The sequence below is a fragment of the Salmo trutta genome, chromosome 32, assembly GCF_901001165.1.
Source record: "Salmo trutta chromosome 32, fSalTru1.1, whole genome shotgun sequence".
Classification (NCBI taxonomy): Eukaryota; Metazoa; Chordata; class Actinopteri; order Salmoniformes; family Salmonidae; genus Salmo; species Salmo trutta.
In genome coordinates, this window is record NC_042988.1 from 19981614 (window position 1) to 20005202 (window position 23589).

A 23589-nucleotide genomic window follows, 5' to 3' on the forward strand; every position below is an offset into this window, starting at 1 on the left:
TTTTCTTGCCTACGCGAGCGTGTTAACGATCAGTTTACAATCAAAGTAGTTCCTGGCAATCGCGTCATAAGCCTGACGTTGTGTTGTTGGGCGTGCACAAATTGCTTTTATCCAATCAATTCCCTTTGCCAATCTTGACAGAATGTGTGTGGGCTGATTCGTTTTGCATGGCCCGTGCTCCGGGTGGGTGGAGATTTCGTTTATGGACCAATGGAATAGTCTAAAATATACAGACTCCGCTCACTCAGGGCACCGGGCCATGCAACATGAACTCCCCCAATGTTTGGCGTGTATATAAAACGGCATGTTACCAGCTGCTCACTCAGAGTGAATTTCTCGCATAGAACAACATACCCTGAACGCAACCTTATGCGTGCGTAAAAAGTTTAGTTTTTTTCTTATACAAGGTTGAAAAAGATAGTTCAAGACATTGGATCACGTCAATACTGCGGTCATTCATCTGTTGACAGCCTTCATCGACCACTGCTCTGTTCTACATCTTGGATTTTCCCTCACACTTTTAGAAGTGAATTTTTTTTTAGTTTTGAACTTGGGTCATTGCTGAAAAAGAGGGGTGCTTGCGTTGATGCGTAGGCCTACTTTTTGCTGACACCGTCATTTGTTGACCAATATCCTGAGACTGTAAAAACACAACTGGTAAGCTCACTTTCCTACGACTTTATGTCTACAAAAATGGAGCAGCCTTTTTATCATGACGACTCTTTTATCTCGGCTTATGGCCACTCTGATGCTGCGTTGCACGACTACAAACTCCTAAAGCAGAATATGAACTTGACAGAGCCATATCGCAACCTCAAGTCTGACTTGTACCAAGCAGCGCACCAGGACGTCGGGTCACTGAAGCTTGCTTCCCCTGAACTCGAAAGGCTTATCATCCAAAACAGTAACGGTATAATTACTACTCCCACCCCAGGCCAGTACTTCTACAACCGGAGCATCACCGATGAGCAGGAGGGTTTTGCGGAGGGCTTCGTGAAAGCCCTGGACGAGCTCCACAAGATAAACCATATGCCCATGGCCCCGCCCAACGTGTCTATTGGAGCGGGTGGTGTGACGACCTGTTCGGCGGCGGCCTCTAGTGTCTTCGGCTCCTCCTTGCAGCCCGAGCCTCCAATCTACACAACACTGAACGCTTATTGCCCAAACACTAACCTCTCTTCCGCATCCAGTTACCCCAGTACCACCATCAACTACTTACCGCCGCACCACCAGCAGAGCCATCACCAACAGACCTCGACGCACGCGTCACACCCCTTTCAGTACTCTCTACCTGGCGCTGGGGTCAATCCACAGCGCCTTGTGGCTTTCAAAGAAGAACCACAAACCGTCCCTGATCTACACAGCAGCGACGGTTCCCCGCCAATGTCCCCAATCGACATGGAAAACCAAGAGATAATCAAGGCCGAGCGGAAGAGGCTTAGAAACCGACTAGCGGCAACCAAATGCCGGCGCCGCAAACTGGAGCGCATCTCCCGACTGGAGGACAAGGTGAAAGTTCTGAAGTCGGACAATGCTGGGCTCTCCAACACGGCGACTGTGCTTCGTGAACAAGTCGCCCAGCTCAAACAGAAAGTCCTGACACATGTAAGCAGCGGCTGTCAGCTGATATTGACGAGTAAAATGGAGGCATTTTAAATGGAGAGGCGCAGGCATTACGCAGAGTAATTCATGATTTAGAAGTGACAACACTGGAGGAATGTTCTACATGAACAGCACTGGAAGAGGCCATATAACGGCAGGCTATTGTTGGTAATGACAATACGGCCGCAGGCTGTGTGTAGGCTGCTCTCATTTCGGGTAAAAGACCGACAAATGGTACTTCCGGATGCTGGACACCGCACAAGGGACCATATAATCCAAATACATAACAGGAACAGCATCCAGACTGAACATAGACACTGACACTGAGTGACTAGAAAAACAAACCAGAGACCACTTGATAGGCTGGTTTTGATACCTAGTCAATGGAAATGTTATTGTATTGTTTGTAATTTTGCATATCGTCATGCAATGCTGCATTCATTAAATGTTTAAGTTATTGTTTGCCAGGTTGATCCTGACAAATTAATATTTTGTCATGTTTACAATGTATTTTTTATTTGTGCGATGTATATTTAAGTAAAGTCTCTTTTCAAAACGATTTTGGCTTCATGTTTGTCTATTGTCATTATGCCATTCGTGGTGTTTGATAAAAATGCAACTTAGAAATGATATTGGTCGTTGAAGTATGATGGCTATATGCGCAGAGGATTTTACACATTTACTAAAGTCTAGTGTTATGCATAAACAACAACCTTAAGCGTGTGACTTAAATGGCTAGTTTTCATTGAAGATGGGTTTAGGTCATGCTCCTTTACAGTGAGATTCGATGCTATTAGACTACATTCAGGCCTTCATGTCCAGAACGTCAGCGCGTTACCTTTTACGCACAGCGTGTCCATATAAGGACTCTTCTGGTAGAGATTACGTCACTGTGAGTGCAGCTTTCTGGGAACTCCCGCCTTCCTTGCAAATTGGTTTCATTCCACTTCATTTAACACTTTGTATCAATAAGATGGTTTGGCACAACGGAATTTCCAATATTATTATTGAAACTAAGCTGGCGCATAGGGTAATAATTAAGAACTGAGCTAAGGAGCATAATAATGGGAAACAAACTTTGATCAGATATGAACTTGGCACAGTCATAATTTCGCATGGGTTATCAAATGACTACGGACAAGGTTCAGCCACTAACTTTTCTTGACTATTTTAAATTACAGTATATTGTATATTCATTTTTCATATGGCATGAAGTGGTCAACCACTAGACAAAAATATTCAAAATCGTCCCATATTCAAGGTGTCTGTCCTCAGTCCAATTCTCTAGTTGAATCATCTATTTGTATAAAGACTTCTGTCCAATGGCCACCAGCTCATTCTGGGCACATTGTTTCCCATGATGCCTAGCCAGGGTAACTAAACATGGTGGTTGCGTACACACCACAGTTAAGACAGATTTGGGTCTTATATTTGAATGAGTGCACATGGAAGTGACAGTGGCCTTTGGAATGCCGGGGGTGTGGCGCTTGGCAGAGCAGTAGAAGCGAGTGGGCATCTGGTGTGTGAGCGCATCTGTGTGTATGGATGGGTTGGGTTGGCATTGCCAAGGACAAGAACATTGTGGGGACATCAGAAAAATATGTGAGGCCCTGTTCTCTTTGAATTGAGTCAGGGATATGGGAAAAGTCCCAGTAAAGTTGAGTTAATTGAAGATTAGTCATCATACATTAACTTCTTATCTAAACATTTTTTTAAATTCAAGCCCTTCAAAGTTGGCATCAGTTGCAACTCCTGTTGTTATGCGGTCTTTGGCAGACAGAGGAGTTATTGAGTATGCACAAGCTGCTCTCAGAAAAACAGGAGGGGAATTCTGTCCTGTTAAGCAGTTAATGATGTAGGCTACAGCAGCCAGCTCGGCAAACAACCCAGCCAGCCTGCTCTCCACAACCTTCAGCACACTTGAGAAGAAAATAAAAGAAAACCACTTCAAAAGAATCGCTGAACGCTGGGGTTTTGACACACTTTCTCACCTCAGCCGTTTTGGAGAGAGGTTAAAACTTTTTTTTTATGCCCCAATATGGAAAATATCAGCTACGACACCTACGTGTACTCCATTTCTGTATCTTTCAGTTTAGATAGTCCTACTAGTATTCATAAAAACAAGTGCAGTTTCCACCGTTTCTGTGTTTTAGTACAAAAATCTTGTGTAAGATTTATTTTTATTTTGTTATAACACATACATAATTAAAATGTGACAGTCAAGAGCAAAGGTGTCCTAATTGAACCCTTTTCTCTCCTATACCAATTTCTTGTACTCTTCTATTGTTTTCACTTCTCGACACATTGGTGGGAGTGTAAATGTTCCATTGCCAGATGGAACCAATGTTTTTTGGATACTTGATTTCTCAGATCCCACCAAGGGGGAAATACATAAAAACATGGAGTTAACATGGTTATTTATGTATAGGCCTACACAACATGTATAAATACACACGCACAACCTGCCCATTTCAGCTTCTCGCTACCACAGCCCACAACCAACAGTGTCTGTGGGAACATCTGTGATGCAAGTGATGACGTATGAAGATCTGGGGTAGGTTTATTTTCCTCCCCTCTAGCCCCCTTTCACTCCTACAGGCATCACTCTCTCGCTCCATCTCCCACATTTCTCTCGCATCATACATATTCCTCCCACCTCACCATGGCCATCTGAGCTTCTTTCAATAATTACATAACTCATTTCCGAAGACATTTAGGCCTACGTAGGACAATGCAGACTGAATGGGATTTTGCATGCTGAATGTCTATGTAAAGGCGACATGGGACTTCAATATGTATCGTCTAAAACGCTACTACAAACTTTTTCCATCTAAAACCGAGGGAGGTAATCCCATAATCTTTTAAAGACAGTCAATTTGTGATAAGTAGTGGTCTACATAATGTCTGGTTTCTCAGTCCCATGTGTCACTAGAGGAGTAAGTTAAGTTGTAATAGAATGGAGTTGATATGCAGTGTACACTGTGCAGCTCACCATTAATGACCTCTGGAACACAGGGAACAGATTATAACCTCTTCTGAGACATGCAGGGCTCACTATCACCCTGGGAGATACAAGAAGCAGTTTGGTCATAACAAGTGGGGTCATTCAAAAATAGAGAATGTTTATAATATATTATAATATAAAACCTTTAAAAGGGCAACTACACTTCCTGATCAGGCCTCGTTTTAGATTAGGTTAATTAAGAAATGCTTGCGGCCATGACTGAATTCAAAACATGAGTTGATATCAGGGTGTGGTTTGATGTGGGTGTGTGTGTGTGTGTGTGTGTGTGTTCGCAGGTGGGAAGAGTTACCAAACTATTTTGCCAATTAGCTTCAGCCGACTGGTGTCCGACTGTGGCAAAGTTGGTTTGACCTTGGATAGCCTATCTCCAGGGCAAGTTGGGGACTGTCAATGAATTACACAATGTAAATGCAAATATTTTCATGTTGTACACCTTTTAGTTCTCATCATGTTTTACATTTTTGTATTATCATTTCTACAATTTATAGTTGGTTTGATGTGTTTAAGTCATTGAAATTTGCAGCTATTGGAATTTTTACACATTGTCCCATGTACATTGTGTAATTTAGCAATGGCCCCTAACTAGCCCCATTGGTACAGTATATCCAAAGTCAATCCAAGCACAGGCATTACAATCTGGTCACATACAGCTGCACTCCGAATGAATGATTACTTGGTGCTGCCAGCTGTGAGCAGGATTGAAACAAACCCAACCTTCATTTACATTGTGATGCAGTCACGACCACAAGTCCCACAAAAGTCCGTTTTGGATGAGGCTATGACCAAAATTATCCTATTTACACATTATACTAAATTTAGACAGTAGAATAAATGTCTGACTCAACGCCACATAGGCTGTTTTCTAAATGAGAAGTTGTTTTTTAGGGGCAGTTGCTCTTTAAGACTAATTTGTTTGTATTGTATCAATTAACAAAACCTATACAAAACCAGTCTTCCAGAAAAACAGGGACATTGCTTGTTGAATGTGTGCATAGCACCATCTAGTGGTTAGTAACTAAAGCTTACTATTAACTCTATACCAGTGTTCATGTCATATTCCAATATAAAAGTACTGAATAAAACACTTGGTTTTAAACTATATTTTCTTTAAAAAGGCAAAAGCAACTTCCAAATGCCTCATCACTACAAAACTAGAGAACAATTTAGCTAGAAATTCAGCTTTTCTATTAACATTCCAGTTCATCAACAAAATACTCACATGGCACTGTTTGAATTGTAATCAAATCAAATGTTATTTGTCACATGCACCGAATACAACAGGTGTAGACATTACAGTGAAATGCTTAATTACAAGCCCTTAACCAACAATGCAGTTTTAATAAAAATAAGTGTTAAGTAAAAGTTAGATAAGTATATAAAAAAAAAATCATTAGAGAACAGCAGTAAAATAAGCCCCATGATGGAATCAACATCAAGCCTAATACACAAATAATATAATTTTCAAGAAATCTCACAAAACACATCCCCACTGACAGCGTAGTTTACACAGAATCAATGCGATCAGCAGACTCAGTCAGTCAGCGATCCAGCTAACAACAGTAAGTGCTCAGTTAGTACGCTGTATAGACGTAGCACCTCTAAGGAGGTGTGGAGGGATCAGTTCTGTTTGGAGAAAAACTCCTTGCTCTTCTGGATGACCGGGTCTCCATCCTGCTGGGCACACTGTAAAGAGAAACAAGTCACACATCTGCCCTGTGACCATACAGTGTATATCAAACACATTTGCTCACTAAATCTACTGTATATTCTAATAAGAATTGGAACTGAGCTGAAGAGGGGCAAGAGGTCAAGTAGCACTAGAGTGCATACAATGGAGGTCTATTGGTGCCTAACAATATGAGTCTCCTGCCATGTCCTGAGACGTCAACACATCCTACTCTAAATCCCCAACTTGCTCTCTGTCCCCTCCTCCGCTTACCCTCTCCAAACATGTCAGTGTGCTGGAAGGCCTGCACCAGGCGCAGTGTCTCATCCACAGAGCACGCCACTGGCAGGTCGTTGATGGGGATCTGCCTTAGGATGCCTATATCATAAATCACAAACCGACCTCTGGACAGTAGGGAGGAAGGTTAGAAAAGGTTTAGGGCTGAGCACTGTATAAAGGTCAGTAAATGGGCAGCTGGGAGTGAGAGAGAGAGGGAATAGGATTATAAGACTTGTCCCAGAGCTTGGTAACAAACTATGCCCTCATCCTCCTTCAGCACTCCGTAGTCCCTGGAGATGGCCTGGGTGGGGTCAGCCAGCAGAGGGACCTTCATGGGGCCCAGCCCTCCGTGTTTCCTCTCTGTGTTGATCCTGCACAGGAGGGGGAGAGAGAGAATCTCAATTACACATACAATAAATACAGGACTGTAGGCAAATGCACTGCCTGCCTGCATGATTATTGATTACTTGAACAGTGGCCGCTACACATCTGCTGTGTATCTGGAGCTGCAAACCGACTCAGTCAGTCTTCCAGGGTCTTATCACAGCTACACAGGCTGACAGGAGAAGCTTAACTCTGGGCAGGGTGGGGCTTCAGGACCCTATGCAGCCTAGTGCATTTACTTCCTGGATTCCTCTTCACAAACATGAAAATGATTATCTAACAATAGCCACAAGTTGGGGTATTAAATTAGATATACGCAGCAATATGCAAAATAATGAAATAAAAACAGATTATACAAAAGGACAGTAGAGGACAAGATTCTGGTTTGTTTTCCTATAGCAGTATTTGCATATATGACCCTAGTATAGATAATGGTCTCACCAGGCCAGGTGACTGAAGTGGGAGTCTGTAGAGGCTGCTAGGATCTCAGTCACTCTTCCTGAACTCCTCAGCACGTTCACTGAAGGCCACAATCTCAGTGGGGCAAACAAATGTGAAGTCCAGCAGGTAGAAAAACAGCACCACATACTTCCCTTAGGGAGAAAAGACAAATGGGATTTCAAAAGTATTGCATACGGTTTATGGTAATTTGCCAAATAGTTAAAAATCTGCTTCCATGTCTTAACCTCAACACCATGGGATGTGTATAGCAAAGCTGTCACAGCTGTCTTCAGGAAAGGACCAAAATGCAGCAGAGTTAGTGTTCGTCATCTTGAATTTAATAGAAAGAACACTATACAAGAACAAAAACAAGGAAACTGACAGCCAACAGTCCTGTCAGGTGCAACCACCCTAAACAAGAAACAATTACCCACAACCCCAAAGAAAAACACACACTCCTATATAGGACTCCCAATCAAAGGCAACTCAACACACCTGCCTTCAATTTGGAGTCCTAATCACCAACACAACCATTCACACACACAAAAACCCTGCCACATCCTGACCAAAACTAATCCAATTGCTCCCTCTGCTGGTCAGGATGTGACAGTACCCCCCCTCAAGGTGCAGACCCCGTAATGCACCTTAAAAAAGAAAACACAACAAAAAATCCCCAATACCCCAACAAAACCCAATAAACAACAACCCCTAAACAATAAGGGAGGGAAGGGAGGGTGGCTACCGTCAACGACGGCACTGTGCTACACCCTTCCTCCCCAACCCACCTATCCTGGAGGTGGCTCAGGTGCGGGACGTGGACCGCTCCACCTTCGGCGTCGCCCACTTCGGTGGTGCCGATAGCTGCGCCGGGCAGACGGGCCGCTCGGGCTGACCCTGGCAGACGGACCGCTCGGGCTGGGCCGGAGGACAGGCGGGCCGCTCTGGCAGACCCGGAGGGCAGGCGGGCCGCTCCTGACTGGCAGGCGGGCAGCTCTGGCGACTCCTGACTGGCAGGCGGGCAGCTCTGGCGACTCCTGACTGGCAGGCGGGCAGCTCTGGCGACTCCTGACTGGCAGGCGGGCAGCTCTGGCGACTCCTGACTGGCAGGCGGGCAGCTCTGGCGACTCCTGACTGGCAAGGCTGGGCTGACACACTAGACGCCTGATGCGTGGGGCTGGTACTGGACGTGCCAGCCTGGAGACACGCACCTCCATGCTAGTGCGGGGAGCTGGCCTGGGGCTCCATTCTTGCCCCGCAAAACTGCCCTTGTGCCCCCCCCAAAAAAAATTCTTGGGGCTGCCTCTCGAGTTTACTAAACTCTTCCATAGCCCTGGAAACGCTCCTCCTTATCTCTGCCCACGTCCATCCTTCCTCCTCGTTCCTCTGCTGCTTGGTCCTGGTTTGGTGGGTAATTCTGTCACAGCTGTCTTCAGGAAAGGACCAAAATGCAGCAGAGTTAGTGTTCGTCATCTTGAATTTAATAGAAAGAACACTATACAAGAACAAAAACAATACAGCAAAAGTTTTGCAGGCTAACTAAACGCAGTGCAAAAACAACTACCCACAACCCCAAAGAAAAACACACACTCCTATATAGGACTCCCAATCAAAGGCAACTCAACACACCTGCCTTCAATTGGGAGTCCAATCACCCACACAACATTTAACAAACACAAACCCCCTGCCACATCCTGACCAAGACTAACACAATTACGCCCTCTGCTGGTCAGGACGTGACATAAGCAGAGATTTAAGTCTGAGAAATGTTGAGTTTTAATGTACTTTTGTGTTTGTGTGTAGTTGATTTCACACCAAAGTGAAGCCTCTGTAGTAGGACAGCATGACCTCTTTGAACTGTCCGTCCACTACGGCTGTAGCAGTGAACTCTGGGACTGGCTGGCCACTCTGATTCACCTGACGTGAATCAGAGTGGAAAACCTTGGTTAGCGGAATTACAGGCCAATAGACTTAATATTTCAAGAAGGGCATTCATTGAGCTTAAAAGTGAAATTCATGATTGAGTACTATAAGCTTAGCCACACTGACAAAAATGAAAGTGTGTGGACTAAGAAATCTGACATTCGGATTTCTTGAGACATGAAAACCTGTTGTTGAGAGTCAGTAATCTTTGACAACACTATTGTCTGCCTCAAAACACTCGAGCACATGCCTGAAGCACATGACACACTGCACAGTCATGCTTGAGGTTGAGGAATGGGTTTCTTTGTAAAGTTCTCATGCAACCTCTCAATGAAGGACACCATAATATTTACACACAAGCTTCTTTTCAAGTACCCATTGCTGCGACGATAGGACAGTTCACTGAACTCACTGCTCCAAAGGGGAACTAAACTGCAGATAATGACCTTGAGAAAAATGTACTTAAAACATTATATAACAGAGGGATATTATAATCATATCCAATGTATTATTTTTAACTCACATCACATTTTTATAATTGTTACTTTAGGCTTTGAATAGATCATCTCAGACCTGTGGGCAGAGGATTTCCCCCCACATGACACAGCAAGAAAGTAGCAGAGGAGAATCAAACACAGAATACTAATTGTTCTGATTACCAAATAAAACCAGAAATCTGTCTCAGAAATCTTTATCATGAAACAAGAACTTCAGATAAGAGTTTGGTAGAGTTAAAGCTGGTATTAAACATTAAAGGAAACAGTTACATTTGGTTAAACTGTTATTCTATCAATCTACTGCATTCCAAATATTGTAAGATAAAACGTGTAGTTTACAATAGCCTAATAAAATAACACTGCATTTCACACACAGACAACAACCAAACTAACTTAGGCTGTCTGATCTATTGCCCCTCTCTACAGTGTAGCCTACTCTACCTAGTCTGTCAGCAGTTTAATAGTGTCCGTTTGACTGTCAGTAGAGTGTAGAGGTACATATGTTATGGCTACTTTCTCAGGTCACTGCCACAAGTAAGAAGAAATAGTACAGGTGTCTGAGTTTGTGTCAAAGAAAGTGCACAATTAAGTGGTAACAGATAGACTAGGCCATTACTGCTGTCAGAACACGGACATAGTAATAAAGTTGATCAACAACTGCAAATCCCGCGAGAATAGGCTTTCTCAGCTTTCTCTAAGTGAAGAATTTGATTGACGTTATCAATCGCGGAAAATGTATATCACAGTTTCTAAACCCAGAGACACAACATCGCGAGACTTCCGGGAAAATGACCAAGCAGACTAGGCCGAGGTTTGAGAAGTCAATGAGAGAACTGAAAAGTTCTTCCTTAGTTGTTAATTTTCTAAATCTAAGGGCACAACCTAGATTCGAGTCAGTGTCTTAAGTAGTTTAACATATTATTACCTGAACTTCGTGAAAGTGTCGAACTGACACGTTTACATTTTCGTCAAAAACAACTTTATATCCAAGGTGTGCCTTTGAACTGACGGCATGCACATGCGCAGTTTGGCGCGAGAAGAGCGTTAGACCCGGTTTCTGCGCATGAGCTTAGCTAGCAAATGTCGCCATGACATCGCCTACAAATGTGGTCGGGATTTCTATTGGAGAAGTAGTTTCTGCCCATCTTCCTACTGTAGGTTACTGTCTTTTGGGGGGATATGCCGCACTCATCCTAATCGGTACTAGGAAACTCGGAAATGTCCGACATGCTGATTCGTTGAACGCAACATGTGTATAACTACATTGAACAAAAATATGAATGCAACATTTAAAGTGTTGGTCCCATGTTTCATTGGCAGAAATAAAAAAATACCAGAAAATGTCTATGCCGCACAAACAAGTCAAACCGAAGTCAAGGACCGATAGGATAGTCAGTTTTATGAGGGTATGTTTAGCAGCATGAGTGAAGGATGCTTTGTTGCGAAATAGGAAGCCGATTCTAGATTTAATTTTGAATTGGAGATGCTTAATGTGAGTCTGGAAAGAGAGTTGACAGTCTAACCAGACACCTAGGTATTTGTAGTTGTCCACGTATTCTAAGTCAGAACCATCCAGAGTAGTGATGCTGGACGGGCGGGCAGGTGCGGGCAGCGATCGGTTGAGGAGCATGCATTTAGTTTCTTGCATTTAAGAGCAATTAGAGGCCATGGAAGGAGTGTTGTATGGCATTGAAGCTCGTCTGGAGGGTTGTTAACACAGTGTCCAAAGAAGGGCCAGTACCGAATGGTGTTGTCTGCGTAGAGGTGGATCAGAGAATCACCAGCTACAAGAGCGACATCATTGATGTATACAGAGAAAAGAGTCGGCCCGAGAATTAAACCCTGTGGCACCTCCATAGAGACTGCCAGAGGTTCGGACAACAGGCCCTCCGATTTGACACACTGAACTCTGAGAAGTAGTTGGTGAACCAGGCGAGGCAGTCATTTGAGAAACCAAGGGTATTGAGTCTGCCGATAAGAATGCTGTGATTGACAGAGTCGAAGGCCTTGGCCAGGTCGATGAAGACGGCTGCACAGTAGTGTCTGTGTCTTCAGTTAAGATTTGTAAGGGCTGTCGTCAGAAGAAGACCAAAATGCAGCGGAGTTAGTGTTCAACATATTTAATTATTGTTGTAACACTATTCAAACAAAACAAGGAACTGACAGCCAACACAGTCCTGTCAGGTGAAACACACTAAACAGAAACAATTACCCACAAAACCCCAACGGAAAAACATGCACTTATGTGTGACTCCCAATCAACAGCAACGAACTACAGCTGTGCCTGATTTGGGAGCCACACACGGCCCAAAACAAAGAAATACAAACACATAGAAACAGAACATAGAACGCCCACCCAATGTAACACCCTGGCCTAACCAAAATAAAGAAAAAAAACCCCTCTCTATGGCCAGGGCGTTACAGTACCCCCCCCCCCCAAGGTGCGGACTCCGGCCGCAAAACCTGACACTGAAGGGGAGGGTCTGGGTGGGCCCTCTTACGGCGGCGGCTCAGGTGCGGGACGTAGCCTCTGCCCCACCCTTGGCGTCGCCCTCTTAGGTGGCGCACCTGGCCGCGCCGAAGGTCTGGTGGGCGACCCTTGTTGCGCCCGGCTGGCGGGAGGCGATGGCAGCTCCAGGCAGACGGGCCACTCTGGCAGCTCCGGCTCAGGATTCACCAGGCTGGGGAGACATGAAGGAGGCCTGGCTCTGGGCGCAGGCCCTGGACTCACCAGGCTGGGGAAACCCGCTGGAGGCCTGTCTGAGGCGGCACAGGAGAGACCAGGGTGGAGGGATCCACCGGAGGACTGGTCCTTGGAGGAGGCATGGGACGAACCAGGATGGGGAGACCCACTGGAGGACTGGTCCATGGAGGAGGCACAGGCTTGACCAGGATAGGGAGACCCACTGGAGGACTGGTCCGTGGAGGAGGCACGGGCTTGACCAGGATGGGGAGACCCACTGGAGGACTGGTCCGTGGAGGAGGCACGGGCTTGACCAGGATGGGAAGACATGCAGGAGGCCTGTTTCTGGGCGTAGGCACAGTCTTCACCAGACAACCAGCACGCACCTCAGGATGAGTATGGAGAGCTGCCTCAGGTGACATCATTTCCACGACACGCTCCGTAGGGCGAATGCCGTGCCTTATGCACCAAACTAGCAGCTCTCTCATCTCTCTCTCTCCTTTAATTTCCCCATTAACTCCTTCACAGTCTTTGCCTCGTACCCCTCACTCACCTCCAATGTCAAACCGACTGGCTCTGTTTCCGACCTCGGCTCCGCTGACTGTCCCGTGTGCTCCCCCCAAAAAAATTATTGGGGCTGCCTCTCGTGCTCGTTGCGCTCTCTCTCCTCATAATATCGCCTCTCCGCTTCAATCTCCCACTGCGGGAGGCGATACTCCCCAGCCTGAGTCCATACTCCCCAGCCTGAGTCCATGGTCCCTCTCCATCCAGTATCTGTTCCCATGTCCACGAGTCCATCAAGCTGTTCTCCTGTTGCTCCTTCCTCCTCCGCTGCTTGGTCCTGGTTTGGTGGGTAATTCTGTAAGGGCTGTCGTCGGAAGAAGACCAAAATGCAGCGGAGTTAGTGTTCAACATATTTAATTATTGCTGTAACACTATTCAAACAAAACAAGGAACTGACAGCCAACACAGTCCTGTCAGGTGAAACACACTAAACAGAAACAATTACCCACAAAACCCCAACGGAAAAACATGCACTTATGTGTGACTCCCAATCAACAGCAACGAACTACAGCTGTGCCTGATTTGGGAGCCACACACGGCCCAAAACAAAGAAATACAAACACATAGAAACAGAACATAGAACGCCCACCCAATGTAACACCCTGGCCTAACCAAAATAAAGAACAAAAAACCCCTCTCTATGGCCAGGGCGTTACAAGATTATTTGTTTTAAATAGCCTATGTGATCTATAGGCTTAGAGAGCTTCATAAGCCGTTTATTGAATTGTGTTGTTTGAATAGTGTGAGAAGACCACAACATTGGTGAGAATCACAATATAGGGTACAAATTAAATTCTAACTCTTAAATGCATACTTTGGTATTTTGGCAGAGTCAAATGAACTCGTGGATACCATTTTTATGCCTCTGTGTTCAGAATAAAGGAAGTTAAGAGGAAGTTTCGCAAGCCAATGCTAACTAGCGTAAGGTCAATGATTGTAAGTCTATGGGTATCTGCTAACATGCAGTAACCTATATTGGATTACAATTTTCAATTACAGCACTATTTAATCTGCAGTTATTATTCTGTTATTTATTCTGTTACCAATAATATTTAGATGTTAATAGTGTCTTCTGATTACAATTATCATGTTTCATCTTTGAACTTTTAGGAAAGACACTTCAAAACCTTATTCCATATGATTTATTTTTTGACTATAATGTGTGTTAGACTAGGTTTTCAGTTCATTTAAATAAGAAAGAAGGTTTGCTGTGTCTGTCAGCGTAGTGTCCAGAGCATGGAGGCGCTACCAGGAGACAGGCCAGTACATCAGGAGACGTGGAGGAGGCCATAGGAGGGCAACAACCCAGCAGCAGGACCGCTACCTCCGCCTTTGTGCAAGGAGGAGCAGGAGGAGCACTGCCAGAGCCCTGCAAAATGACCTCCAGCAGGCCACAAATGTGCATGTGTCTGCTCAAACGGTCAGAAACAGACTCCATGAGGGTGGTATGAGGGCCCGACGTCCACAGGTGGGGGTTGTGCTTACAGCCTAACACCGTGCAGGACATTTGGCATTTGCCAGAGAACACCAAGGTTGGCAAATTCGCCACTGGCGCCCTGTGCTCTTCACAGATGAAAGCAGGTTAACACTGAGCACATGTGACAGACGTGACAGAGTCTGGAGACGCAGTGGAGAAAGTTCTGCTGCTTGCAACATCCTCCAGCATGACCGGTTTGGCGGTGGGTCAGTCATGGTGTGGAGTGGCATTTCTTTGGGGGGCCGCACAGCCCTCCATGTGCTCGCCAGAGGTAGCCTGACTGCCATTAGGTACCGAGATGAGATCCTCAGACCCCTTGTGAGACCATATGCTAGTGCAGTTAGCCCATGGTTCCTCCTAATGCAAGACAATGCTAGACCTCATGTGGCTGGAGTGTGTCAGCAGTTCCTGCAAGAGGAAGGCATTGATGCTATGGACTGGCCCGCCCGTTCCCCAGACCTGAATCCAATTGAGCACATCTGGGACATCATGTCTCGCTCCATCCACCAACGCCACGTTGCACCACAGACTGTCCAGGAGTTGGTGGATGCTTTAGTCCAGGTCTGGGAGGAGATCCCTCAGGAGACCATCCGCCACCTCATCAGAAGCATGCCCAGGCGTTGTAGGGAGGTCATACAGGCACGTGGAGGCCACACACACTACTGAGCCTCATTTTGACTTGTTTTAAGGACATTACATCAAAGTTGGATCAACCTGTAGTGTGGTTTTCCTCTTTAATTTTGAGTATGACTCCAAATCCAGACCTCCATGGGTTGATAAATTGGATTTCCATGAATTATTTTTGTGTGATTTTGTTGTCTGCACATTCAACTATATAAAGAAAAAAGTATTTAATAAGATTATTTCATTCATTCAGATCTAGGATGTGTTATTTTAGTGTTCCCTTTATTTTTTTGAGCAGTGTACTTTAAATCCTTAATTTACTCAAGTGTTTCCATTATTTTGTCAGTTGCCTATACATTGTGTTTATAATATTCCTATAATGTACTGTACATGGGCAGAAACATGATCTATCATGATCTATCTAGGAATTATACAGAAGAACGGAGGGATGGAGAGTGTGCCTTGATAATGTGCAGGAGAATTGGAGAGGGTGGAGCAGGCTGTGTTTTGCTGTCTATCCTTTTGGCAGGAGAATTGGAGAGGGTGGAGCAGGCTGTGTTTTGCTGTCTATCCTTTAGGCAGGAAAATGTCCAGTAGTACTTTGTGGTATTATTGATATGATTATAGCTATAATGACAAACAACTTTTTTGTATTGTTTGTATTAGCCTCCTGCAAGTGCACACACACAGACTTTTCATTTATTTAACCTTTATTTAACTAGGCAAGTCAGTTAAGAACAAATTCTTATTTACAATGACGACCTACCCCGGCCAAACCTGGACGACGCTGGGCCAGTTGTGCGCCACCTTATGGGACTCCCAATCACGCCGGTTTTGATACATCCTGGAATCTAACCAGGGTCTGTAGTGACGCCTCTAACACTGAGATGCAGTGCCTTAGACCGCTGCGCCACTCGGGAGCCCCAAAACACACACGCACACACACACACACACACACACACACACACACACACACACACACACACACACACACACACACACACACACACACACACACACACACACACACACACACACACACACACACACACACACACACACACACACACACACACACACACACAGTGTGGCCTCATACTGCTAATTTGAGTGGGACATTATTATTTTAAATCAACCATAATGAAGGCTTTAACTGCTGGTGTGGCGCCTTTGTAATATGAACAATACATATACTATATTTATTCACTCCCATAATCAAACTGTCAAGCTGTCAGCCAGCTTGAGCTGGACTGGTGAGAACATCAGAGGTGGACTGACCCTGCGGCCATGTTGGGTGATGACATCATCCTTGGAATACACAGTGTTCTTATCCTGAGGTGACAGGTCAAACGGTTGGAAAGTGCTGCATATGGAGAACACAGAACACATATATTTGCTATGTATTTTGATCTGGCAATGGCTCTAATAACAACACAATAGAAAATACCAATGGAATGATTTTGAAATCCAGTGTTTATTGAGGATGTCAAGAAACAAAAGAACACCAAATATGTATTCTTATCACACTCAGACAAACAGGTTCCCTTTTGGTCCTCCATTCTTTAGACATTCTATAGAGTTTGGCTCTAATTCTACTTCACAGCATCTTGAATGACATTGCCTGAATGGAGTTCTGATGCATTATCAAATGAACACAAAAGCCTTACTGGCATGAGTCATGTTTCTACATCAGCAGTCTAAGTCTGTCCTTTGCGCAGATTCTCTTTCTGAAATTCAAGACTTCCTCCAGCTATAAAGAATACTTCATCATTTTTACAGCTGACTCCTATGGTTGCAGGATGGCAACCACTCTAATGATGTGGCTCTGCACCACCATCACAAACACCCTACCTCCCTCCTCCACTATCAAACATTTCATGACAAGAAAACAGTAGTACATTACGTTATATCACGATAGTAAAATATGCCAAGCATGTTGACAGTTGTACAGGTATGTCTAAAAAAGGTGTTTAGGATTGAGGAATAGAGGAATTGTGGAAGCTTCAGTATGGATACGTATCTCCTGTATGCCTAGTCTGATGGCAAAGTTACACAACTGCAGTTTAGAAACTCCTGCAGTCTACTGATGGGTAAACACAACTCTACAGTATGATATGCACCGAGGCAGTCCCAGGCGCCTTACAAGATGATAGATATTTTCATTTGTAGGCCTACTAATGTAGCTGCAAGACTGCATATGTTTATAATGAACATACATGACTGACAATTACATGCCAAACATTGATGGCGATCATGAATGGTGTCACCTGTTTTAGCAACTACTTTACTTTATTACATTTACTTTTACAGGGACAGTGGACATTAATCAACATTACTACTGTATAAATGTGCAAGTTTTAGCCAGCCGGCTAACTTTCAACTGCAGTCCCTGGGCCAAGTACCATGTAACAACAGACTGTAATACAACATGATGTTATACACTTTGTTGCTAGCTGTTGATTGTTTTACCTTTCAGAATAATGTTACGGTCAATGTCACTATTCGTACATTATTTACACAGTGTTAAGGGCATGTCATGTCATAATGGTTTATATGTTTGGTATTACTTCAAAACATGGAGCGTCTCTAAGCAACATTTGATTGATGGGTTATAATGGTGCGTAATGATGAGAGGTACAGTATGTGAGGTAAGGTTAGTTATAGGAGCAAGATATGACAACCCCAGCTTGGGGACAGTGCTACAGATTCAGAGATCAGATTCTGTCAGTTCATCTACAGCCCACTCCCACTACCCTCCACATCATCCACCACAACCGAGCGTTTCCGCATCACAATGTTGCCGTTGCTCCTCCGCGCCTGCAGGGGCAGTGTGGCAGGCTTGGTCTGGGGCTGCGTGTGGCAGGGGGCACGGTACTGAGGCAAGCCACTCTTGGTGGTGTCCAGCTCCTCTGGATCTTCCTCCAGGGCCCTGAGGGCAGCGATCACCTCCCTGTCCGAGGGGCTGAGGGTCAGGCATCCACAGGGACGTCCACCATTACCATTGCTAATACCCTCACCCCCCTCCCGTTCCTCCTCCTCATCCTCCACCGTCATGAAGGCGTCCCCCCACAGGCTCTCACACAGGTCCCGGCCATGCTGGTACATCTGTTGTAGCAAAGAGCAAATCATTGGAGGTGTAGTTTGACATTATATTCAATAGGACCCTTATCTTTTCTGTGTGTTGCAAATTATACCTCTGATTAAGGCACTTATTGATTACACAAATATGTACCTTTTCTGACAAAACAAAACAAAGCATTTGCCAGGCAGCAGCTGCCACTCCCACCCCTCTCTCACCCATCCATTAGTGCCCTCATCATACAGAGAAAGGCTTTTAGAGACACGGGGGACCAGCACACAAAGTCATGCTTCATCTGTCATCTAAAAGCCAGCTGATTGAGGGAAATAAATATGTTTTTCCCTTCACTTTAATCCAAATTCAGGTTTTAGGGCCCAAAAAAACATCATGAAGTCTAAGCCTACATTTCTCAGAAAAGCTTGATATTGGAAAAGCTTATTAGTACAATGGTAGTGACACCGTGGGTCTACACATTTACAGAGGATCTTAATTTGATCACTCTTTTGTTGCTGAGAATTTTCCTGCACCGCAAGCAATGCAGATGAGCTTTCTTATTTAAATGAACTGAAAACCTAATCTAACACACAATTATATTAACAGTATTACACTTTTCATGTAGCCTACTTTTGGCCAGATAATAGCTTAACCACAGCTCCAGCTACATTATGGACTAAGCATTTAAATCCTGTTGCTGAATGATTATTTTGCTGTGACATTATAGGTCAAATTAAGATCCTATATCTGTAAGCTCTGATTCTCTGGGGAGTGAGTCATCACCACTTTGTAAGAAATGCTACCGTTACAACTCTCCTCTCTCCTCTCTCCTCCCTCTCCTCTCCCCCTCTCTCATCCTGTCTGTCTGAGGGATAAGGAGTGAATGAGTCACTCAGAACATTTAGGAAGCACTGCTATATTGACTGTGTTAGAAGGACAGCGCTGTTACTGTGCAGCAGATAGCTACTAGCTGGTCTTATTACTAGCCTCCTCTCCTGGGGTGGCCATGGTCATGTGCCTAACCCTAGTGCCTAACCCTAGTGCCTAACCCTAACCTTACATTTGTTTTCATGCAGTTTTATAATATAGACAATATTTTTACTTTGCCGTTGGCTGGATCTAGAGGAAATCGCTCAGCTCTGCCTTAAGGAGAAGATTCATCCCAAGAAACGTCAACCTGCTGTTATCGCAACACAGGCTGTCAGTCTGTGTGCATGTTAGTGCAGAATCACTGCCCACTTCAGAACCAGTGTTTGAGTGGAGAGTGTGAAGAGAGTGTTGGTTTCCTTGTTGATGATGTTAAGAAGCCCCAGAACATTGCTCTGGCCAGTGAGGTGATGGAGAGGAGCCAGCAGAGCTTACAGATGATGAGGGAGAAAGCCAGAGAGGAGCCTGGGAGAAGGGCCAGGGGGACGTTGTGATGGTTTGTATGTGTGTGTGCAGTATTGTGTGTGCATGTACAAATGTTTTTGTGTGTGTCTAGCTTATGTGTGAATGCAGTATCTGCATGTGTTTGTGTGTGTAGCCTATATGTGAGTACAGAATGTGCATGTGTTTGTTTGTGTGTGTGTGTAGCCTATATGTGAGTGCTGTAGCCTACGTGCAAGTGTGTGTGTTTCCGTGTATTTATTTGCAGCCTGCTTGTGCTGTGTACAGTGGCCCTGAGGCAGACTAAAGCGTTGTCAGCTCGATTAGGGAGGACATGTGAATGGGTGAGGTGCAGTTCGCTTCCCAATTCCTTTGTCTGATGAGGAATCAAACTGAACCTTCCAGTCTAACCTACAAACTGTTTATCTCAAACCTGTTTACTATCTATGTTAAAATAATTGTTTTTTGAACAGCTGAAGATCATTAAAAGAGCTGTCATTAAAATGCCTGGACACAAATTGAGTTCCAAAGTCAGTTGCTCTTAAGCAAAGGGTCAAACTAATGAATACTATAAATCTGTGAAAATATTGTTATTGTGTAAACAACATTTCTATTAGATGTGAGTTGTTTTGTTCTAACATTCTGACTCCTCCTTTTGGGGTCTTTTGGAGGTCTCTGTATAGCAGGGCCTCATATTCAGAACAGCTTAACTTTAATTGAATGGCCTCACAATAATTACGTTTTTATTTGGTATATTTGTGGTTCCCTGACCTGCCTCTTCCACATAAACATACACACACTCCTGTCACCTCTCATCATCACATCCAACCACTGATTATGTGTGTGTGTCAGAGGGGGCTGGTGGGAGGAGCTATAGGAGGACGGGCTCATTGTAATGGCTGGAATGGAACCGCTGTTTTTCCATGTGTTTGATGTGTTTGGTACCATTCCATTCATTCCAATACAGCCATTACAATAAGCACGTCCCCTTACATCTCCTCCCATCAGCCTCCTCTGGTGTGTGTGCATGTTTGTGTGTGACTGGGAGGTTCACAGTTGGTCCCAGCTGTGCACAAGCCCTGGGTCACTCTGCCTCTTTTTATATCCTCCTCTGTCCAGTGGAGCAGTACAGAGCAGAGCCCAGGGGCAGACTGGCCAGCTGGCATTCTGAGCAAATGCCAGATAGGCTGGACCATATTTTTATCACATTGGGCCTGTCTAACTTGGATTTTTTGCGCAAAATAATAATTATCTGGCTAATAATGGGGGCCTTGAGGAAAGAAATGGGCCGGTGTGGGGGCCTCGAGGAAAGAAATGGGCCGGTGTGGGGGCCTCGAGGAAAGAAATGGGCCGGTGTGGGGGCCTCAAATAAAAAAATGGACCGTGTGGGGCCCTCAAGGAAAAAAATTGGCAGGTTTGTTAGAAATGCCAGGGCCGAATTCTGGTCCCAGTCCGCCCCTGGCAGAGCCCCTCCTTTATTCCACTGAGCCAGCCTCTGTGTCCTTAACCCCTCACTGACCAATGAGACCAGCAGTATCAGTGTCAGTATCATGATTCTTTGCTAACCTAGCCTTGAGAGACACAGCTGGAGAAAGAGACTAGGACGGTTCTTAACTTCCTCAAAGAAATGAATCGTTGAGTCTAAATATCTCTTTTTGAAATAAAAAAAACATATTTATAACAAGGTTAAAACACTGCTCAACACAGCATTACAGCCAACTCAACATGGCTCCCTCCCATGAGACTGGCTGCTGCCCATCCAATCAATAGCCTACCTGCTGATACGGCACACAGTTCCCAGTGCAGTTCTGTCCTCTGGGGTCTCTGGCCCAGTTACGAGCACATGTCATGTCCATCCTGCAGGCCTCATACCTGAAGAAAAATGTTATGTTGCAATGACCAGATGACAGATCAACATTTGATACTGCTGGATGATGTGATTAGCCCAGCGCCTTCAGTACAGTTTACATTGGGGACCCTAGGTTATTGTAGTGAGCTCACCAGTCACGGCAGAAGCTGTGGCACAGTGGCACGGCCTGCATGGAGGACTGGAGGTGAGAGTGTGGCCAGCGGGCTGCATCAGGGGAACAACGGTAGAAACAGGTCACACGCTTCAGGAAGTCCTCACACCTGGACATAGAGATGGATGGGAGGGAGAGAGAGGGTAGACCACAGCATGTAACTCTCGCTTTGCTCCAGCAGTACAATGCTTTTGTCTCTGTTGGCTGTTGGCTTTGATGTGATAGATTGAAAATATTGGTTATATCAGCTAGTCATGATCAAAGGCTGCTGTAAATCGCAGACTTACTTCGGGCTCAGTTTCCCACACTTGTCCCAGGGGCTGTTCTTCTCACTGGTCGTGGGAATAAGATCCTGGATGTCATCTTCTGAACAACATGCATCTGATGAGAGAACCAATATGGATAGATTATGACCATGGGGTGTGGGGAGACACCTCATCTCATAGGAGGATTGAGGATTTAGATAGCAAACTTCCAACAGCAGTTTTCTCTCATTATCATGGTTTGACGATGCATGTTGTTGTCTTTAAAAGCACAGTGCTCTCACTCACTCTCAGCATAGATTGTGCACTCTTTCAGGTGAGGTTCCTGGCTGGGTGTGGTCTTCTGTCTACCGTCCTGTAGACACGCCCCCTCCAAACACAAAATGCGACCAATCAAGGTAGCCGCTAAATATGCACAGACCAATGGCAGGGAGTTTGACGTGATAGCCATTTCTTCAACCTGCGATACGTTCAGCTAGCCGGCTGTAATCAGGACCTTGGACAGCGGAGACAAGCGGGTTCAGTGAACCATACAATATGAAGACCAGTTTTTTAAATAATGTGACATTTGAATGTTTCCCTATTGCCTATAGCACTAAAGAGAATGTTTCCCTCAAAAAGGGAGTAAGATCAACCACCACTGATCAAAAACGGTCTAGTATGTCCATAACATAGTTTGTATTCAATGACGTGCCATGGAGCATCTAGCCTAATTAAGGAGGTTCAAGGATTGGTGTGATGTATGACACAGCCTGTGAAATATTAAGCTATAGCCTATCTAGCCATTGGATAACGCTAAGCATGCATAACAATACCTGATTAAATCCTAAATATGGTATTTTCTTATGAACTTCCGTTTAAGTTTTTTATAGAAAATGAGTTACAGACATGTTTAACACATTTCAGAGTTTACTAATTGCTTTGTTAGATGTATAACAATGTAGGCTACTTATTGTAGGTCGTCTATATGTAGGCTACATGAGACTATCAGCTACAAACCTACAAATGACTGACTTTCTTTCAGTAAAACGATGACCATACCTGACAAACTAAACTATCAACTAATAATTTCACAACAAAATAATTAAGACTTGAACAAATTCAAAGATAGGCTACTGTAAAACCATGTTTGATTAGCTTTAAACAAAATATCTGGAATGACAAGATTTAACACCAGAACATCCCAACTGCGTAGTTTGCCATCTGTGTCCATTTGTTTATTTTCCACTATCGACAACAATACTTTACTCCTCGCCTGCCTTAGCCTACCTGTCGGTGGGAGAAACCGTTTTCCTATTGATTCTGCCTGGTCTTGTGCGACGTGTCTCCTCAGCTTTGGAATCGTCGTCGAATCAGCACCACTCTACGCAGCTCTTCCTCCGGGCTGACTGCTTGTTATGATCACTTCTTCCCAGGGGCAGCACGACAGTTTCTCACTGGTTTAACTGAAGGACATCTAAGCCCCTGGCCACCTCCCCCACCTCCTCCTCCTACGACCTCATGCTTGCTGGTAATCCATATCACACACACACACACACACACACACACACACACACACACACACACACACACACACACACACACACACACACACACACTAATTTGTATCATATACATTAGAAAGATATGTGTGGAGGTATTCCCATCCAGTATTGTACCATGTAATATGATGACCTTTAAATGATTTGGCCTGAGCATATTA

The 23589-nt window shown here is 44.7% G+C and overlaps 2 protein-coding genes and 1 pseudogene across 2 annotated transcripts; 1 reads left to right on the top strand and 2 right to left on the bottom strand.

Annotated features, from left to right (window-relative positions):
• The first annotated feature begins 327 nt into the window (after positions 1-327).
• Positions 328-2161, top strand: LOC115171350 (transcription factor jun-B-like). Its single transcript, XM_029728078.1, has one exon. The coding sequence runs from the start codon at positions 682-684 to the stop codon at positions 1654-1656; it is 975 nt and encodes a 324-aa protein (XP_029583938.1). The 5' UTR covers positions 328-681; the 3' UTR covers positions 1657-2161.
• Positions 2162-5989: 3828 nt separating this feature from the next.
• LOC115170684 (peroxiredoxin-like) lies at positions 5990-16551 on the bottom strand (annotated as a pseudogene).
• Positions 16552-16617: 66 nt separating this feature from the next.
• Positions 16618-23330, bottom strand: LOC115171351 (riboflavin-binding protein-like). The gene is made up of 6 exons (XM_029728079.1): positions 23157-23330; positions 22176-22383; positions 21912-22005; positions 21605-21733; positions 21379-21475; positions 16618-18267 (listed from the first exon to the last, which is right to left on the bottom strand). The coding sequence occupies exons 2-6, from the start codon at positions 22336-22338 to the stop codon at positions 17896-17898; spliced, it is 855 nt and encodes a 284-aa protein (XP_029583939.1). The 5' UTR covers positions 22339-22383; positions 23157-23330; the 3' UTR covers positions 16618-17895.
• Between the last annotated feature and the right edge of the window lie 259 nt (positions 23331-23589).

Coding starts and splice junctions, on each gene's coding strand:
- LOC115171350 (XM_029728078.1), top strand. CDS start 682: ATGTCTACAAAAATGGAGCAGCCTTTTTATCATGACGACTCTTTTATC.
- LOC115171351 (XM_029728079.1), bottom strand. CDS start 22,338: ATGGCTATCACGTCAAACTCCCTGCCATTGGTCTGTGCATATTTAGCG. Junction 21,734..21,911: donor TGTGGGAAACTGAGCCCGAA/GTAAGTCTGCGA, acceptor CTCTATGTCCAG/GTGTGAGGACTTCCTGAAGC. Junction 18,268..21,378: donor ACTGTGTGCCGTATCAGCAG/GTAGGCTATTGA, acceptor TTGCTACAACAG/ATGTACCAGCATGGCCGGGA.